At 37.2% G+C, this 16873-nt stretch overlaps 2 protein-coding genes across 6 annotated transcripts in view; both read right to left on the reverse strand.

The window, feature by feature from the left end:
• Positions 1-51: 51 nt before the first annotated feature.
• On the reverse strand, positions 52-2732 carry LOC115628625 (mitotic spindle assembly checkpoint protein MAD1). Its single transcript, XM_030524812.1, has 6 exons — positions 2551-2732; positions 2320-2471; positions 1912-2259; positions 722-1840; positions 390-643; positions 52-323 (listed from the first exon to the last, which is right to left on the reverse strand). The coding sequence occupies exons 1-6, from the start codon at positions 2684-2686 to the stop codon at positions 113-115; spliced, it is 2220 nt and encodes a 739-aa protein (XP_030380672.1). The 5' UTR covers positions 2687-2732; the 3' UTR covers positions 52-112.
• Positions 2733-4002: 1270 nt separating this feature from the next.
• The window catches only part of LOC115622940 (tyrosine-protein kinase Src42A), a 63464-nt gene continuing 50593 nt past the window's right edge, over positions 4003-16873 (reverse strand). The window contains exons 3-11 of one of the 5 annotated variants that reach the window (XM_030517091.1): positions 9686-9807; positions 9465-9549; positions 9315-9393; positions 8891-8917; positions 7573-7741; positions 7341-7499; positions 6381-6549; positions 6147-6313; positions 4003-5247 (exon numbers count right to left, since the gene is read on the reverse strand). In XM_030517091.1, the coding sequence (XP_030372951.1) occupies positions 5039-5247; positions 6147-6313; positions 6381-6549; positions 7341-7499; positions 7573-7741; positions 8891-8917; positions 9315-9393; positions 9465-9549; positions 9686-9807 (1186 nt within the window). In that variant the 3' untranslated portion in view covers positions 4003-5038. Of the gene's footprint in view, positions 5248-6146; positions 6314-6380; positions 6559-7340; positions 7500-7572; positions 7742-8890; positions 8918-9314; positions 9394-9464; positions 9550-9685; positions 9808-16873 lie in introns of all 5 variants that reach the window. The other 4 variants (XM_030517083.1, XM_030517074.1, XM_030517108.1 and 1 more) reach the window with 4 other exon arrangements.

Raw genomic sequence — 16873 nt, forward strand, 5'->3', positions numbered from 1 at the left:
AACTGGATAAAAATTGAGCTTCGTCTCATGCATAGATAATTTTTTTTTAGCTTTAAACTAATCCAAACTTCTAATTTTATTGGCAGACATGACATGAAATTATCATTAAAATTTACGTTATAGTTATCGTAGAGCGTTGAAACAACTCCAATGTGAGAGCGGAAAAGAACGCGGGAAATGAATTGTTAGCCGCCAATTGATTTGTAAGCGGTTTAAGGTATGTGGTTTGGGAATATGGCGTTTCCAGCAGCTCCAAGCAATTCGATTCATTCAGGCGTATAGCCAGATAATCATCTGGACTCTCAGCATACATGCTGGATACCCTATTGTTATAAAAAATAATTTGGAAAATGAATAATCTTACTTGATTTGGGATATGGACGACTTACCTATAATGACTGTTGACGCCAATACGGTCAATTCTGTACCCCAGCAGCATATAACATACATCGCGAAACTCCAAGCTGGCCGCCTTAAAGCAATCCTTCATTTTTTTATATTTTGCATTGGCCGACTCGAGCTCGGTGCGCAACTGATTTACTTCCTTGAAGTTCATGGTCATGCCTACAGTTTCGTTGAAACGTGCCTGTGTGCTTTCGTTGTCTTCCTCCAGTTTTTTATTTTTACGCTTGAGACGTTCAATCTGTAAGAAAATATATGTAATTTGTAAAGATAATAAAGTAGGTGAATAATAATTGCTAGTTTTTGAAAATGAATTTACCTCCGCCTGTAATTTCTCCACAATATTCTTGGAGTTTTCATAGGCCTCGGCTGCTGGATTGTTGCTCAAGTGGACAACCTTGTACTTGTCTATGTTAAAATCGCCGCGCAGACAACGATGTTCCAGCTCCAATTCTAGCTCGTCCTTACGATGACGCAAGCGCTCGTTCTCCATACGCAAAGTGTCCAGCTCCTTCTTAACGCTGTCGTAGCCCTCGCTACATGGTTCGGGGAGAACCTCCTGTTGTCTCATTGCCTGAATTTCGCGCTCTAGCGTTGAACACATATCCTTGTAAGCGGCCACTGTCCGTTCCAGTACCTCGACTCGATAGCGTACCTGCATGTCGTTGGTCATTTCTGCAGTGCTGGCATTGGATATAGTCAAGTCCTTGTCAAAGTTCTCTACCAGCTGCTTATAGAAATCACGCTCTTTGCTGACCATAAGTAGCTTACGTTGCAGACGTTCTTTGAAGTTTTTGTTGCGCTTCAGTATCATGTTCATGTCTTCGATATTCTTCATGTAGACGGCACACTTCTGTTCCAGTTCTCGTACCATCGTCTGCAAATGCTTGGTGTCCGACTCGGAGGAGCTCTTTTCAGCCACTCGCACTATGTCCTCGCGTAACAGTTGTTCGAGGCGCGATCGTAATGCCAAGGGACTGACTAGTGTGTTGGGCAGACAGTGGTCTTGAGCTACCTTAACCCATTCCTTTAATTCCTGCTCTACATGGGAGAGTTTCACCTGCAGAGATGCAGCCTCGGCCCGACCGCCCTCCTCTTTGTCCAGACGAGCCTTGTAGTCGTGCACCTGTTCCTCAAGCAACAGCTTATTTCCAATGAGAGAATGCAAGTGTCGGTTATTGGCACGCAGACGCTCCAACTCCGCCTGCATGTCAGGCACACTGAGAAGCCGTGCCTGGGATGTCTTTGTAACTTCCTTCCAATCGTTGTAGGAAGCGATTTCAAACTCCAGCTCTTTTATACGCGAATTTGCCATATTTAGTTCATTTTGTTGCTTTTCATAGCTTAGCTTGAGATCATCAAATGCTGCTGCCCGTATCTTGTACTCGTCATGCCTGCGACGCATGCGCTCCATTCCATTGCGAGTGGCCTGCAGCTCCTTTATAAAAAGAACCAAATAATACCATATTTAAACCCGATTCCCGATTGAAGGGCAATTACTAAACTTACCATATCTGTGCGTTCGAATAGGCGACGATATTCACTAAGTTCATTGTTTATGCAGCTCTGTACATCACGAGCATCCTCTTCCTGATGCAGCTTTTCTTGCTTCAGCTGATTTATCATCTGTTCGTACTTGTTCTTTTGCTGTGCCAAGTCAGCCAACGCTCGATTTACCTCCTGCTTGGCAGTATGCTCCCGCTTTCGGACTACTTGCAGGTGCTTCTCCAGCTCGCTCATTTTGGCGCTTGTATAATCGCATTGCTCTTTAAGCGCTGAGCTCTTGCTTTCCGACTGCATCAAGGCGCTTCGATGATCTTTTTCCTTCTGCTCAATTTGGTGCTGCAGCTGTTTGATCTACAAATTGCATTTCCTTTAGCGGAATAACTAGCTATAATCGATTAGTTTGCAACTTACAATAGCTTTTGCCTCTATTAGTTCAGCTCGAACATTATCCGACTGCCACTGGCCGGGACCGTAGTTCCTTGGCGAACTCTCATTGCCGCTTATGTTAAGGCTGATATTGGATGCACCATTATCCAAGCTATCGAGTCGTCGCTTTTTTATAGCTATTTTAATAATAATATATATGTTTGTATGTAATTATTAAATTTAACTCTCTAAAACAAGCGAATTTGCAGATCTTACTTGAGACTGGAACTGTGTCCGAGTCATTGAAAGAGGCGCTCAATCTGTTGAAGCTCAGCTTTTTGGGTGCTGAATGTGTTATACTATCGTTGAAACGTGCAATTATGTTGTCCAAACTGCTGCGAATTTCATCCATTTTTATTTATTGTGTCGACAATTTCTGCGCCGGTAGCAGATTTTCTTTTTGTCTTTCAGCCCTACAAAATATTGCCTTCAAAGCAATCGAGTTGGCAGGACCACGCCTTTTTTACAACACTAAGACATTTTGAGTGCTGTATATGCAAAATATTTAATTATTCAATCTGGCAACGCCAAAGCTTAAATTGCCGCGAAAACGATTTAAATATTTAATTTCATAAGAGAAATTAATGCCAAGGGTTTCTGCTAATATTTGATTTATTTATATTAAGAACCTTAGCTACCAATGTAACCAAAAATATATCTCCAGTTATAGCTATTTTTTTATCCATTCCAGTATGAATGCAAAAAAAAACTTACTGGCCTGAAAAACAAACTCCTTCACACATTTATTTCAAAATATGGATGTTGGTTTTATTATTCAAATTTATATATTTTTATGTATAGGTGTGTTTTTTTTACATATTTTGTTTGTTTTGTGAAATTTTAAATGGTCATACATGATTATTTTGTTTATGTATATTTTTTGTCTTGTGCCATTACAGATTTGAAGAGTATTTGTCTATACATTTTAAACAAAAAGTATGAAAAGTATCAAATTCGAAAGTGGAAATGAAAATATTATTTTGATAATTTTTTTGTACGTAACTCATTACATCTATGGGTGTTTTTAGTGTGAAACTGTGTTTAATCGGTTCGTGTTTATATTTTGATTGCAGATGCCTGTTGGAAAACAAGACTTTTGATTTGGGAAACATGTCTGTGCATTATTCTTCTATCTTTCTGAGGCCTTTAATATACAGAGCGTTGAACTGAACAAAAAGAGTTAGTTCTACTAAATAGGCAATGCTATGCAAATGCATTATAAAATCAGCCTTGAACTCATACTCATACTATTTGTGATAGATGCACGTAAGTTAGTAAGTACTTAGGAAGTATGTTGGTATGTCAGCAGCATTTGTTGCACCTTTGAAATTAATATTATTTTATAATCTGACCATAATCTATGCCATACTCACCCACCCAAGGTTAGGTTAACCAAATTGTTCGGAGGACGAAACCAAATTAACTTTCTTTGCTCTTTCTACATGACTATATATACTTGTAAGTATTTATATATGTGTATATATATTAGCGGACCGATCAGCCAACGACTGACAGCACGACTACAACAGCAATTAGGGGCCAAACGTGTGTTCTTTAGTCTGTTTACATAATTTTTTAAAAGTACGTATTAGACAAGACATAGTGTTTTTCTTTGTTTTTGTATAAATTATGGTAATAATTTTTTATTAAATGTATTGTTCTAAATGTACATGTATGCGTGTGTATATTTATAATATATGTATGTATGTATGCGTGTATAATTAAATGGTTAAAATTACAGTTAAAATTTAGGCATAACATTAATAATATGGATTTTTCCTTTTCTGTTTCTTCGTATTGCATTAACTTTTGCGTATTTGTAGAAGCTAGCACTTGTGTCTCGAATTTGTGTTTCAACTTCTGACATTCTGTTTTCGTATAATAAAGCATAAAAGTCGTTGATAAGGTTGAGTGCGTGTGTTTTTCTTTTTTTGTATTATTATTTTCATTGCAAATAAGACACATTGAGTTCAACTAAAAACATAAATATTTAAATATGTTTCATATGACTACAAACTAAAAATGTGTATGTATATATTTATATAAGTAAGTAGGTTGAACTATGAATATCGGTTATATATTAAATGTATATGTTTATATATATAAACTGTGACTTATGCGTTTGTGTGAACAATAATGATGATAATAATTATAATAATAATACATTTCACATATTATTCAGCACAGGCGTCGTAATACATGACTCATGTTCTGAAAATCGTTAATCGAAAGAGCATTGAACAATCAAATTGGATTTTTGTTTTTATTAGAGTACAAAAGAAACATTGCATGTATGTGTGTATAAATATTAACTAACTTTGCGCTTAGAAACTAAATGCTCACGCTCCTAACACATGTCGCTGCTTAAGAGCTAACAACATGAACTCTATGTATATACTATATGTATATTATATAGTAAATATCTACGAGACAATACACTCAGTTTATATGCGTTAGAAAATTTGTCAGAATCCACATAAGTTACTTATTAAATATATATAAGAATTGTCCGTTTGGGATATGCATGGCAGTTGCATGCACCTGGCGCTTATTACTTGCTCTTGCTCTTGCTCAGATCCTGGCCATTTGTGGCTGCTGGTGTCGCCTTACTTTTGCTTTTGCTGTTGCAGTTTCTGTTGTTGCTGGTGTTGTTGCTGTTGCTGATGTTGTGTTGTCGTCGGTTGCCGGCCGCATAAAGCATTTATCAGTAAGCCTGCGCTTCCTTATAGTCACTCTGGTCGGATGTGTAGAAGTCCTCCAGTTTCCACTGCAGAGTCTCGAATGTCGGTCTACGCATTGGATCTTTGTGCCAGCACTCCAACATAATCTCATACAGACGTTGCTCGCAAGTCGGTGGCATTGGCATGCGATATCCATGCTCCACTTGTGTTAATACTTCAGCATTTGTCATGCCTGTGAAGAGAATTCATATAATTATTAATATCAGTACACAATTGTTGCTATGGTGTTCTGAAAGTGTTCATTCTTTCAGTAGAGGCTAACTGTTTTATGTTTCAAATAAAATAAAATAATAAAGTATTAGCGATTAAGCTCTACTCAAATTATGAATCGTAACTATATTAAAAATAATTCTTTTTAACTTATTCCTTGCATTTCTTCAATACTCAATGTTTAACTTTTAAAATAAACTTTGTTGTACGAATCATTTCGACGGCAGCTATATACCATATACATATATATATATATATATAGTGCACCCACAGATTTAAGACCCCGATTATAAGAAGGCAAAGGTAAAACCAATCGTTCCTATATTATGTAGTAAGCCGATTGCAATGATGAGGCACTAAACAAAAGTCTTAAATACCAGTCGTACTTAGGATGCCTTGATAAGCAAACAAGTTACCATTCTTAGTGATTTTTCACAGATTAACCGGTTCAATGACTGCTTTATAAATTAATGAAGCTATATGTGATTTGTTGCTTGTTACTTGTTCTGCGTATGGCAAGAAAACTTGCCAATTTTAGTGTCCCTAGTTATTATGGTTCTAAATTGATCGGTGTTCATACAGACAAACATGTCTATAGTATATCGACTTCTCTCGTTAAGCTTATCATTTATGCGTGTACTTATTAGATGGATGGGGCATGTCACGTCTACTTCTGCCTGTTGCTTAATACTAAATACCATTTCACCCTTTGGGCACAGTGTATGATAATTATTTTTGTTCCCTGATTGCGAACTTCTCCCAAGCTTTTATAACATGAACTTTTATCGCATAATTCGGCAATAATCACCTAATTTTTCTATTATCATAAGCAAATATAATTGAAATTGAATGCGAACGCACCTGGATAAGGTATACGACCATAGGTGACCAGCTCGGTGAGCAAAATGCCAAAGCTCCAAACATCTGACTTAATCGAGAACTTGCTGTAATTCGCTGCCTCGGGTGCTGTCCATTTGATGGGGAAACGAGCACCTACACGCGCTTCGTACTCATCCTCTTTAATGAGTCTGAAGAAAATAGACAAACAGCATATTATTAAAGTCTAAAGCTAAGCATTTAAGTAAAATTTCTTACCTTGCCAAACCGAAATCGGCTATCTTCACAATGTTTCCATCGCCGACGAGCACATTACGTGCCGCCAAATCTCTGTGAATGTAATTCTGGGACTCCAAATAGGCCATGCCAGCGGCTATTTGGGCAGCCATGTCAATCAGCGTTTGCATTTTGAGGTTGCGACCTTTGCCTGCAATTGCTAAAAAATATTAAAAACACACATGAAATCAAAAGGCATGAATAAAGCGGCAGCGGCGGTTTGGATCGGTTCAAAGGCTCACAGCGTTCAGCGATATTGGCATGTTTACAATTTCGATTGCATTATTATATACAAAATGTTTTAATTAAGTATTAAAGCAAGCACATAGTGGTATTAAATACGGACAAATATCGTCTATCTTGGGGCTAGACGGGAGACATATAAAACGCAAAACTTTCGCACTTTTGATGAATGAAAAAAAGAAAAAGATATATAACTGTTTAATGTGCACACTTTTTTTTAGTTAACAAAATATGAATTATTATTAATTATGTTTCATGGACCTGGAGGATTCTTAGCATGTAGGAAACTTCCAAAAGGCACATTGCCTAAGAACAGATTTCATTTAACAAGTGGAAATTTGTTCGCAAATGCGATTTACAAATCACGCTAAAAGTATAAAGTTAAATAAAAAGTATGAAAGCGCATATAACACAAAAGAAACGAGTTTTTTTAAGTCTTGTATGAATATTCATGCCTTCAATAAATTCCATTTCATCTAATGTTTCACTGTGTTTTGGCGTTGGGGTTTGTTAACCATTGAACGTGAATACCCTATGGTTTGCAACAAGCAGCACCTTTTCCTTAAATATATAAATTATATATTTAAGCAGTTAATCAGTCCTTCATTGAGCCCTTAAAAATTTATTATAACTGCTCCCTCTCCACCCAAGATTAACGATAATCGTCTGCATTTGAGCTGTGCATTTGAGGCTGCCTACCTTGCAGGTATTCCAAGAGTGAACCGTGCTTCATCAGCTCGGTGATAATGTAGATGGGCTCTTCTACGGTACAGACCGCATATAATTGAATGAGTTTTGTGTGGCGCAGTTTCTTCATGATTTGAGCTTCGGCCAGGAAGTCTTTTGGATCCATTGTGCCTGTTAATACGCAAATAGAAAGCAATAAGTATTTCGATTTTATAATATTTGCTTCGGCTTATAATAGACTTGCCTGATTTCAATGTCTTAATGGCCACGGGAGTTGTGTTATTCCACAGACCCTCCCAGACATCTCCGAACTGTCCGGAACCCAATTTGCGCTGGAATTTCAGGGATGTTCTATCGATTTCCCATTGATCGCGTGTTCGATGCGATAGACCCTCGGTAACGGGTTTCTCGATCTGTATTGGGGCGTAGTAGGAAATTGTAGATAATTCACACATTTTAAAATCATTTCAAGTTTTTGGTTTGCATTGCGTAGTTTTGGGCGCGTCTGTGTATAGTGTTTTGTAGCTTGTTTTAGTTTGTGTTTAAGGTTTAATGACAGTGCCAATTGAATAATGAGGCTATAGCATACAATTGATCGTTATGTACAGCGTATTTACAGAGAGGACACTGGTCAACAAATTACAACATTGCTGGAAAGTCTCGAATGTGGAAAATAATTGCTACTACATTTAATGGTATTGAGAAAATATGACTTATTTAATGACGTTTCCATCTCGTTATTTAATTTTCCTAACTATAAAGTATTATAAGATGTGAAGACAACATAGTTGACAGTTTAATTAAAAAATGAAGCCAACTAGAATCATATTTCTAAGGCTGTAAAAAATTGTTGACCAGTGTTTGTTAATTAGTGTAATTGGTAGTTGTGAGTTATGTTCAGTTTTTTTTTTTAGGTTTTGTTAGCTTTAAGGTCAGTCAAAGTGCAAGTTATTCTCTCATAATTTACTTGTAGTTGAATCGTCTGGGTGTTATAAACCTTTGGATTTTTAGACTACAATGTTAAACGACTGAGTCACTGGCGATATAGCGATATAGCTTTTTAACTTTAATAAGTACTTTAAAAAGTACAAATACAATTCACCAACAATTAGCGTTTGCATAAATTTGAGACGCTTAAGCGATTACACAAAATTTGTGCAAACGAAAGCGCTTTAATCGAGTTTGGCAAAAATAAATGGCGAGCATTTGAACTTTGACTGTCGGTAGGGAGAGCTGTACCTACAATTAGTCGGTTATACAATTTACAATGGGTGTATTTGTTGCATTTGGGCTTGCTTTCAAAAATATTATAATTATTTACATACATATATATATATATATATATATATATATATATATATATATATATATATATATATATAGTATAGAGTTATAATTTTGTTGTGAAAAGAGTTAAAGATTTGGGTGGTTTACAATTTATATTTGTTATGGTGTTTTGACGCTGGCGTGACGGTGGTGTTGCTTTTTGCAATTTGGTTCGATTTGGTTTTTGTTTAATGGCAACAACAACACGCACACAATAACTATGTAATAAATCCTACCTCAAAAATACCCGTAAATGAATTTGTCTTTGTTTTGGTTAGTATTTGGAATTATATATAAATGCATTTTGAGTTTGCATTCGTTAAATGTTTTATAACAATGTTATCGGCAGTTGGAATTTTTTTATTTAAAAAAAAAGAAAAAATATATATAAATACAATAAAAGTTGTTGGATTAATTGCGTGCGGCATTTCAAAAATACGTATGTATGTATGTTAATGCTAATATTGAATGTAAATGCCATGTTAACTGCACAACTAATGTAAACGTCAATGTTAGCTGCAACAATCGATGTTAATGTAATGTTATGTGATGTGATGTATGTTAGATCTTGTGGTGGTCGAATGCGACAATGCAAATGCTCGAAAAATCATGATAAATAATGAGAATTAATGCTGAAATGTTCAAACTTCTGCTGCTTACCTGCACACACGGTTTGCACAAATTGACGCACAAGCCATCCGAGTCCTTGGAATAGTGCTCGACCAATTCTTGCAGTGTTCTGCAAAGGGCGACGTACACGAGGTTTAATATTTAACTGTTTAGTACGCTGATTATATATGCATAGCTCACCTGAATGTTGTGCGTCTGGCAATGAAGAAGCCGCCCTCATCCAATTGTCGTATACGATAATGCTTAACGGTATCTCCATCGCGCACTATATATTGTATACAAATAAATGAGAAAAGTGATTGATAAATTAATCAGCTATGCATCGGAGCATTTAAATATTTATGCATTGTAATATACGAGTACGAGTATATCGTATTGTAGCCGCTTTATTCAGCACGCACCTGATAGTGAGTAGTCATTGTGACGGCTCTCGGAATCGCGTATTAAAAATGCACCATGTTCATTCTCCGGCAGTAAAAGTTTTTTCTCAGCCTCAATGCGTTTTATTTTGCGGAAGTACCAGCTGCAATACAAACAAAAAGTAAAGTAACAATGTGAATAAATAAGTTTAAAGGAAATCAACAAAAAAGTTTACCTAAATACAGACACAAAATAGTTGCTGGCTAATAAATTCCTAGATTTTATTAAGGAAACAGTCTGATGAAAATTGGCAGCACAAATTTCATTTGTCATCGCCATTTGTCTGGCACTCTGTCAGTTTTTCAGACGGAGCAGGTTTTCCGAACACGCACTTACCAACTTGTGGAAATATGTGTTGGGGCACATGCGTGGGTGTCGCCGCACACAGAAAGCTACAACAACAATGACATATGCTAGCTCTTGCTGCTAAGCTTCACCTACAAGCTCAAATGAGTCACAACAGCACCATTTTTGGCTTTATCTGTTCGTACGTGTGACTTGTTTGTTGCAGGGAATTCTATGTTCTTTCTTGCTTAATATATACATATTCATTATGCAATTAAGTTTCATAAAATATTATATATTCATATACATAATTAGTTTTTAAATTGTACTCGTACCATTTCGATCTATAGACTAATCGTTTAAAAATTGCGTTGCCAATTTATATTTTTCAATAACTTTTAAAAGTTATTTTCATATCGAAGAGGTGACAACTATAATAAATAATTGTGTAAATTATATAATTAGCCCGACCGATTGAAATACTTTCAGTTCTGCTGCTAGAACTTATAATTATAAACACCTCAGTGCTATAACTGCCCACATTTTGTGCAATTCGTCACACCCGCGCATCAATTCAATTGTAATGCTTCAACATTGACCTTAATATTTAAAAACTAACAGCTGTTAAATTTGATGTTGTTTTTTGTCGTCTTCTCTTGTTCCGCCTTATGCTTTTGAGTGGACCGGCAACTGTACATCGCGTACATCCATTAAAGCGTGTGAAAAGAGTTCTCATACGAAAACAACAGTCATGTTTAAAACCTGAAGTTCGTGACAGTTGAAATGACAAAAGCGTGGCTAAGTCGAGCATATGTTTGGCGTGTTTTTATTATTATTGCTGATAGCGACATTACAAATGTATAAATGCTATTAAAGAAACCACCCACTTGCGAAAGTCAGCATGAAGTTCTGTTTCCATGGTGAGCAACATGCTGATAAGCAAATATTTAAAGCAACATTTTGCTTCATCAACACCAATGCAACGACAAGCAACACTGCAACATTGAGAAGCAACATGACGGTTCATCAACATTGATGCTCCGAGAAGCAGCATATCTGGCTGGCTCGATTCTTAGCCCCTCCCTTTATATAAGTATTTTTTAACAGACAACTAATTAAATACAAATTATAGAAATTAAATTATGCACTAAGGGTTAAAAACAAGGACGTTAATAATTAATTTTCAGATAATTTTCGTTTTCTTTTTAGACCCCCACGTTGTTACAATAGCTTTAAATAATAAAAATGTGGCTTTTATTCCACATGGACGAGAGAAAAATAATTGATCAGGTCGATTGAAATCGTTAATTATTTAGTCCGAATCGATATTATATTTTTCTTCTTTAATCATTATTAGGATTTTAGTTGATTAAACATTTAATAATACGGTCTATTGAGTAAGATAATGGATAATTATGTTGGCCACCGACACACTACTATTCTACTTTCCACATATACTTGGTATACCTAAATATTTCCAAGTGTCGTTTACCTTTGCGATGGCGTCAATAGGATAAAAGCAGAAACTTCTTGCCAGGTGTGTATTGAGTTGTGACCACATGGCAAACATTTGTGAACATCTCTCACACAAACTTTTCATTTCAATAAACACGAGAGCGAGACAAAGACACAGCAGCTTCGAAACATGGCCAAAAAAAAGTGAAAACATATTTGTGCAGCCTTGCCTGACAAGGACATAAAAACGTACACACACATATATATATATATATATATATATACAGCCGCCAGTCGTCATATATCTAGACCAACAGTTGGGCATGTACAGGAAAATCATCTGCATGTACACATCTTCCATTTATTTTTCATTCGTTCTCCCTCTCGCTCTTCATTTCGAGTGAATTTCATGGTAAGGAATGCGCCCAAGTTTCCAGCCTCAACGAGCAAACATTTGCATAAATGATGGCAGCAACAACACGCAACGGAATGACAGCACGAAGATGGCAAGCAGGAGTGGACGGAAATTGGCAAGACAGGATGCTGTTACTGCTGTCGGTGACTGTGTTTGCTGCCTGTAGTTGACTTGGCCATCTAAGCAGCTTTTAAATGCCTTTTGCCAGCAAAAGTTCTATTGAATTTCGCATTTCCCTAGAATGCAAAGCAAACATATGATAACAGGAACACGAGGAGGCAGAAAGGCGCTCAGGTCGTTTGCATGTTGCATGTGGAAGGGAACGAGCAGTAAGATGAGGTGGAAAATATGGTAAATCTGATTGTGTAAAGCCCCATTAAAAGCCATTATTAAAAGAACTTGTAGCGCTTTTAATTGGCTGTCTGTTTGTTGGTTTGTTTGTCGAGAGGGCAACTGTCTTAGCTTCGTCGAGGGGCATTTTTGTCAGTTGGTTTTTCTTTCTTTCTTTCTCATCAACGACTGTTAGTCCGCCAGCGTCAGATTCACCGTCCACTTCAGTTCAGCTGAACTACCTGGTGGTTATGGCATCAACTCTTGCAACTTTGGCTACATAGTTGCACACAGTAATTTGCTAGAGACCGCCCGTGTAACAGGATGTGAGCCGTTGCTTGGTTGCTTGCCCGATGTGATTGATATATTAATGGCATATGACTGGCACAAGACACATAACACGGCTTGTCTTCAGTCTGTGTCTGTAGCACGTGTCTATTGGCAAATAAATTGCCACAAACGTTTATTTATAGAACGTTTCTCATAAATATGCACCACTTAATTACAAGCATATCCTTTTTAGATACGCGCTCTTCTCTTCTGTTTTTGTTAGCCTAATGAAAACAACAACAAGCCCAAGGCAATGGTCTACATATGCATCGATTTATTTATAGCCAAAACCAAAATCAAATGCCATGGCAAGACGCAGGCGCAACAACCACAACCACAACAACAGCAACAGCAACCGCTTTGGTTGCGGGCCATGTTGTCGGTTGGTTAGTTGGTGGGTTTAGATGTTGTCTTGCGAGTTGCAACTATTTTTAAAACACCTCGCTACGCAACGTAATGCATTTTTGTCTAAAAATATACACGCGGCAATTATGGCTTTTTTTCTACAATTTTTCTACGTCTACCATGGTTGGCCGTGGTTACTGAAACGGCGACGGCGACTACAACAACTGTACAGTGCAAGCCGCTTAAAAGAATTCTCCAACTCGAAGAAGGGATATCTAGTTCTAATCGGATTATCAAAAACATACTTATTAATACTTATTCTCATAAATACAAAACGACTATTTATAAGTCTTCTCCTACAAACAATGCGATTTGTGAGTAGTTGGTTAATTCTATTATGCAGAGGTTTAGTATTGTAGAATTTAGAATTGACTTAATGACAAAATTCTGCACTGTTGAAACGAGATACCCCACGAATTCTTTCTGAACACTATATAGAAACTATAAAGAAACGCCTAATAGAATTACTCAACTAAAATCTGTATATTATTTGTCTCAGTGTGACTCTTGTTGCAACCGATGAGAGAATAGAGATGTTGATATTGCTGTCTTCCCTGTGGCTTCAGTTTCTTCGGAGCTTCATCAATTCGCGCATAGATTATTGACAACATAATTATAGTTAGCCAATATTTACTGTAGTTACAACGATGCTGGTTGGTGCAATCTTTAGCCTAACATGTTTGGCTTGTTTCGGCTGCGAACTTAATTGCGCGCACACTGCACATGGACATGCACTTTTGAGTTAAAATTAGATTAAACGCAACAAGATGTTGTCTGTTCGATTGACTCGGACTGCCAGCAGACCGGCCTACCATGTCCGGTCTACGCTGCAATTTTGCCGATAAAATTAGGGGTCTGCCGGACTGCCTGCCTGCCTGCCTGCTTGCTGCCTCTAGCTACAACGATTCGCAACACCATTCATTCAGCTCACATCTTCATTTGTTGCCGATGCCTGAGTGGGCAGCTATTGATAGATGGAGTGGTCGTAAATAGCAACGATGTGTACACTCGGAGAAAACACTCTCAGGATCAAGATTCTTTAAATTGGTCAAGATTGAGATTCATTTGATGATACAGTTTAAGTAGAAGGCCTCAAAATAAGAATGATATTGATAGGAGCCGACCAAATGAACATTAAAAGCGTTGTATTATGAAATAAAGAATATAACAAGAGAGAACGCTACAGTCGAGCAAGCCCGACAGTGTAATACCCTGTACCCAGGTAAACTTTCGTCACTGAGTTACATGCGCCCAAAAAGAGGAAGAAGAAGAGCGAACTTGTTGCTGCAGTTTGGGGGGGTTGTACTGGCGAGAATTTGTTTCGCTAATATCTTTTCTCAGAATTGACCGAATTGGATAAAATTTTAAACAACAGTAGATTACATATAAATTATGTGTGCAAAGTTTGGTTTAGGTAGCATTTGAAATGTGGACGCTATTGACGAAATTCTGTAGCGGGGGAAGGGGGGGAAAATTCAAAAAAATTAAATTAACTCGTCCTTTCTCGGACATAGGAGAATCTGGATGCCAACTTTGGTTATTCTAGCTCTTATAGTTTCTGAGATCCTTGCGTTCATTCAGACGGACGGACGGACATGTCTAGATCGATTTCTCTCGTCATGCTGATTCAGAATATAATACTTTATAGGGTCGGAGATGCTTCCTTCTGCATGTTACATACTTTGCACAAACCTAATATACCCTTTTTACCCTACGGGTACAGGGTATAAAAATACCACAATTTACGTTGTTTGAAATAAGTTTTTCATACTTAACCATCAAAATATTGAAAATTTAGACATTACAGCTATTTTTCAGCCTCAAAACCCGTTTTTCAATTTCTTACGAAAGTTTTTGAACTTTGTCCCTTTTTAAAAACATTCAACTGATGTTGATGGGAAGTCAACTGCTGGCAGGTGGTCGTGTGCCGACCGATCCGCAGACTAATCGATATGCTCGTAATACTATACTAATACTATATACTCGTAAAGAAAGTGTTTTGTCCTGACGAATTGATTGTCAACGCTCAGCAGTAGGGGGAAGGTGGGAACATAGTGAGCAATTTTACGTTGGTTTTTGGGAAATGCAATCAGAAATCGATATAATAGGTATATCGCGAATATAATAGCATCCGATCTGTCTACAGGTATCAGTGTTTAAGAGAAAGAGGAGCAAGTCACAGACCATAGAGGACCAATATTAAAGAGTGTTAAACTTGTGGGCGAAGCGATCAATCCGCAGTCGAAGAATTTCTTTCGGAGTATGGGCGGCCAAGTGATTTAACCATTTAATTTGACAAATAATGTTGTGAACATAGTGATAAAATAGTGTTTTTAAACATTCAACTTTTTTGTTCTTTTTGAAAACTAAAGTTCATATAAAATAAATGCCACGGTAATCACACATTTAATAAACGGCCCACATTTCTTTCTAAACTGTTTAAGAAAAGTATTCAGAATTCAAATGAGTTCTTTTCTGACAGTGTATCTGTGCCAATTTATGTGGCAATTTCTTATCTACAAGTATTGTGGACCGTAGGTAGTGTCTGGTGTGGTTCTGGTGACTGCACTCATTCGTAGGCATTACGACATTTGGAGCTATTTGATAGAACCACTTGGCAACGTCATTGAAGCTATTGTTGTCAACACAATTTGATTGACACCTGTATGCCTGTCAGGCCTTTTACAGTTGCCTGTAAGGCTTGCCCGCCTGCCTGTCTGGCTGCTGGCTGTCTGCCTGTTGGCCTATTGGCTTGTTGGCGGATAGTCAGTCCGTTGCCCGTTTTCATCGTGCCCGATTTAAACCAAATGTTGTACATACGCCTTGCCTTGAAATGTTTTGACTAAATTGTGCCAGCCAGCTAGCCAGATAGCAGAACAAGAAACACAAAAAAAAAAACTTAACTAACTTTGGCAAGCAACAAATGTATAACAAGCAACGGTTGTTAGCAGTTGAAATGGGTTGAGAGTTTAAGCGATTGGCCTGATTGGCAATTGCAGCCGATTTGTCAAAGTAAGAAAGGTGTACCAGCTGGTATTTATTGTTGCAGGTCATGACAACTGACGTGTTTCCACAACAAATTATGCGCAAATATTGTGATTATATTTGCGTACCATATGTGATCCCCAAAAACCAGTTTTTTTTTCCACGGATGCCACGCATGATTCATTATCAATCATGTATGGGTATTTTGCTCAGATGTGTGAATTAACCAGGAGACAGACGACAGACATGGAACGCATCAGGTGTTTTGGGCGTTTAGCAAACATTTGTGTTCGTGCGTAAATCAAAATTTGAATAAGATATTTGCAAAATTTCCAAGCTATTTTTGGGTATGCGTTAAGGTTTCTAGCTAACAATTTACGAAATGATATGGAATTGTGGCATACATACACACACATACATACATATACTATTTACACATATATATATTTGATTTGCATTTCATTAAATAATTCCTGCTTTGCATTTGAGTTTTAAGTCGCTTGACTGGTGGCTGGTCAAAAGGCGTTTTTCTGCATATTAATTGGAGTAATTTTTTGTTTGTTTGCATTGTTGTTGCAAATACTGTGCCCGACAACAGCAGCAGCAGCAGCAGCAGCAGCCACAACAACAACGCAAAAATGCAGCGTTGTTGCCATAGTTGTGACTTTCTCTATAATTGTTTTAGCCATGTAAGCCATGTTTTGTTTTTGGTTTGTCTTTGCACGATATCGGGCTAAACGTGAAACGTGTAAATACATACATACATACATACATGTTCAAACATCCGTCGCACCGCCTGCATATACATATGCATATTTATTTTTAAATGTGCATTTAATTCGAAACATTTAATTAAAGTCGTTTTAGCGCAAATGATATTTTGTCAACCACATTAACAACAACAACAGCTACTACTACAACAATGCAAACAAGTTTGGCACGTTTTATATGCAGCTCTAAAAGC

Source organism: Scaptodrosophila lebanonensis, unplaced genomic scaffold (genome assembly GCF_003285725.1).
Source record: "Scaptodrosophila lebanonensis strain 11010-0011.00,11010-0021.00 unplaced genomic scaffold, SlebRS2 tig00000001-arrow-pilon, whole genome shotgun sequence".
In the NCBI taxonomy this organism is placed as follows: domain Eukaryota; kingdom Metazoa; phylum Arthropoda; class Insecta; order Diptera; family Drosophilidae; genus Scaptodrosophila; species Scaptodrosophila lebanonensis.

Excerpts from the sequence above, each read along its gene's own strand:
- LOC115628625 (XM_030524812.1), bottom strand. The coding sequence starts at position 2,686 with ATGGATGAAATTCGCAGCAGTTTGGACAACATAATTGCACGTTTCAAC. Across the intron at positions 2,472-2,550 it reads GGACACAGTTCCAGTCTCAA|CTATAAAAAAGCGACGACTC; the intron begins GTAAGATCTGCA and ends TTATTAAAATAG. Across the intron at positions 324-389 it reads GGCGTCAACAGTCATTATAG|GGTATCCAGCATGTATGCTG; the intron begins GTAAGTCGTCCA and ends TTATAACAATAG.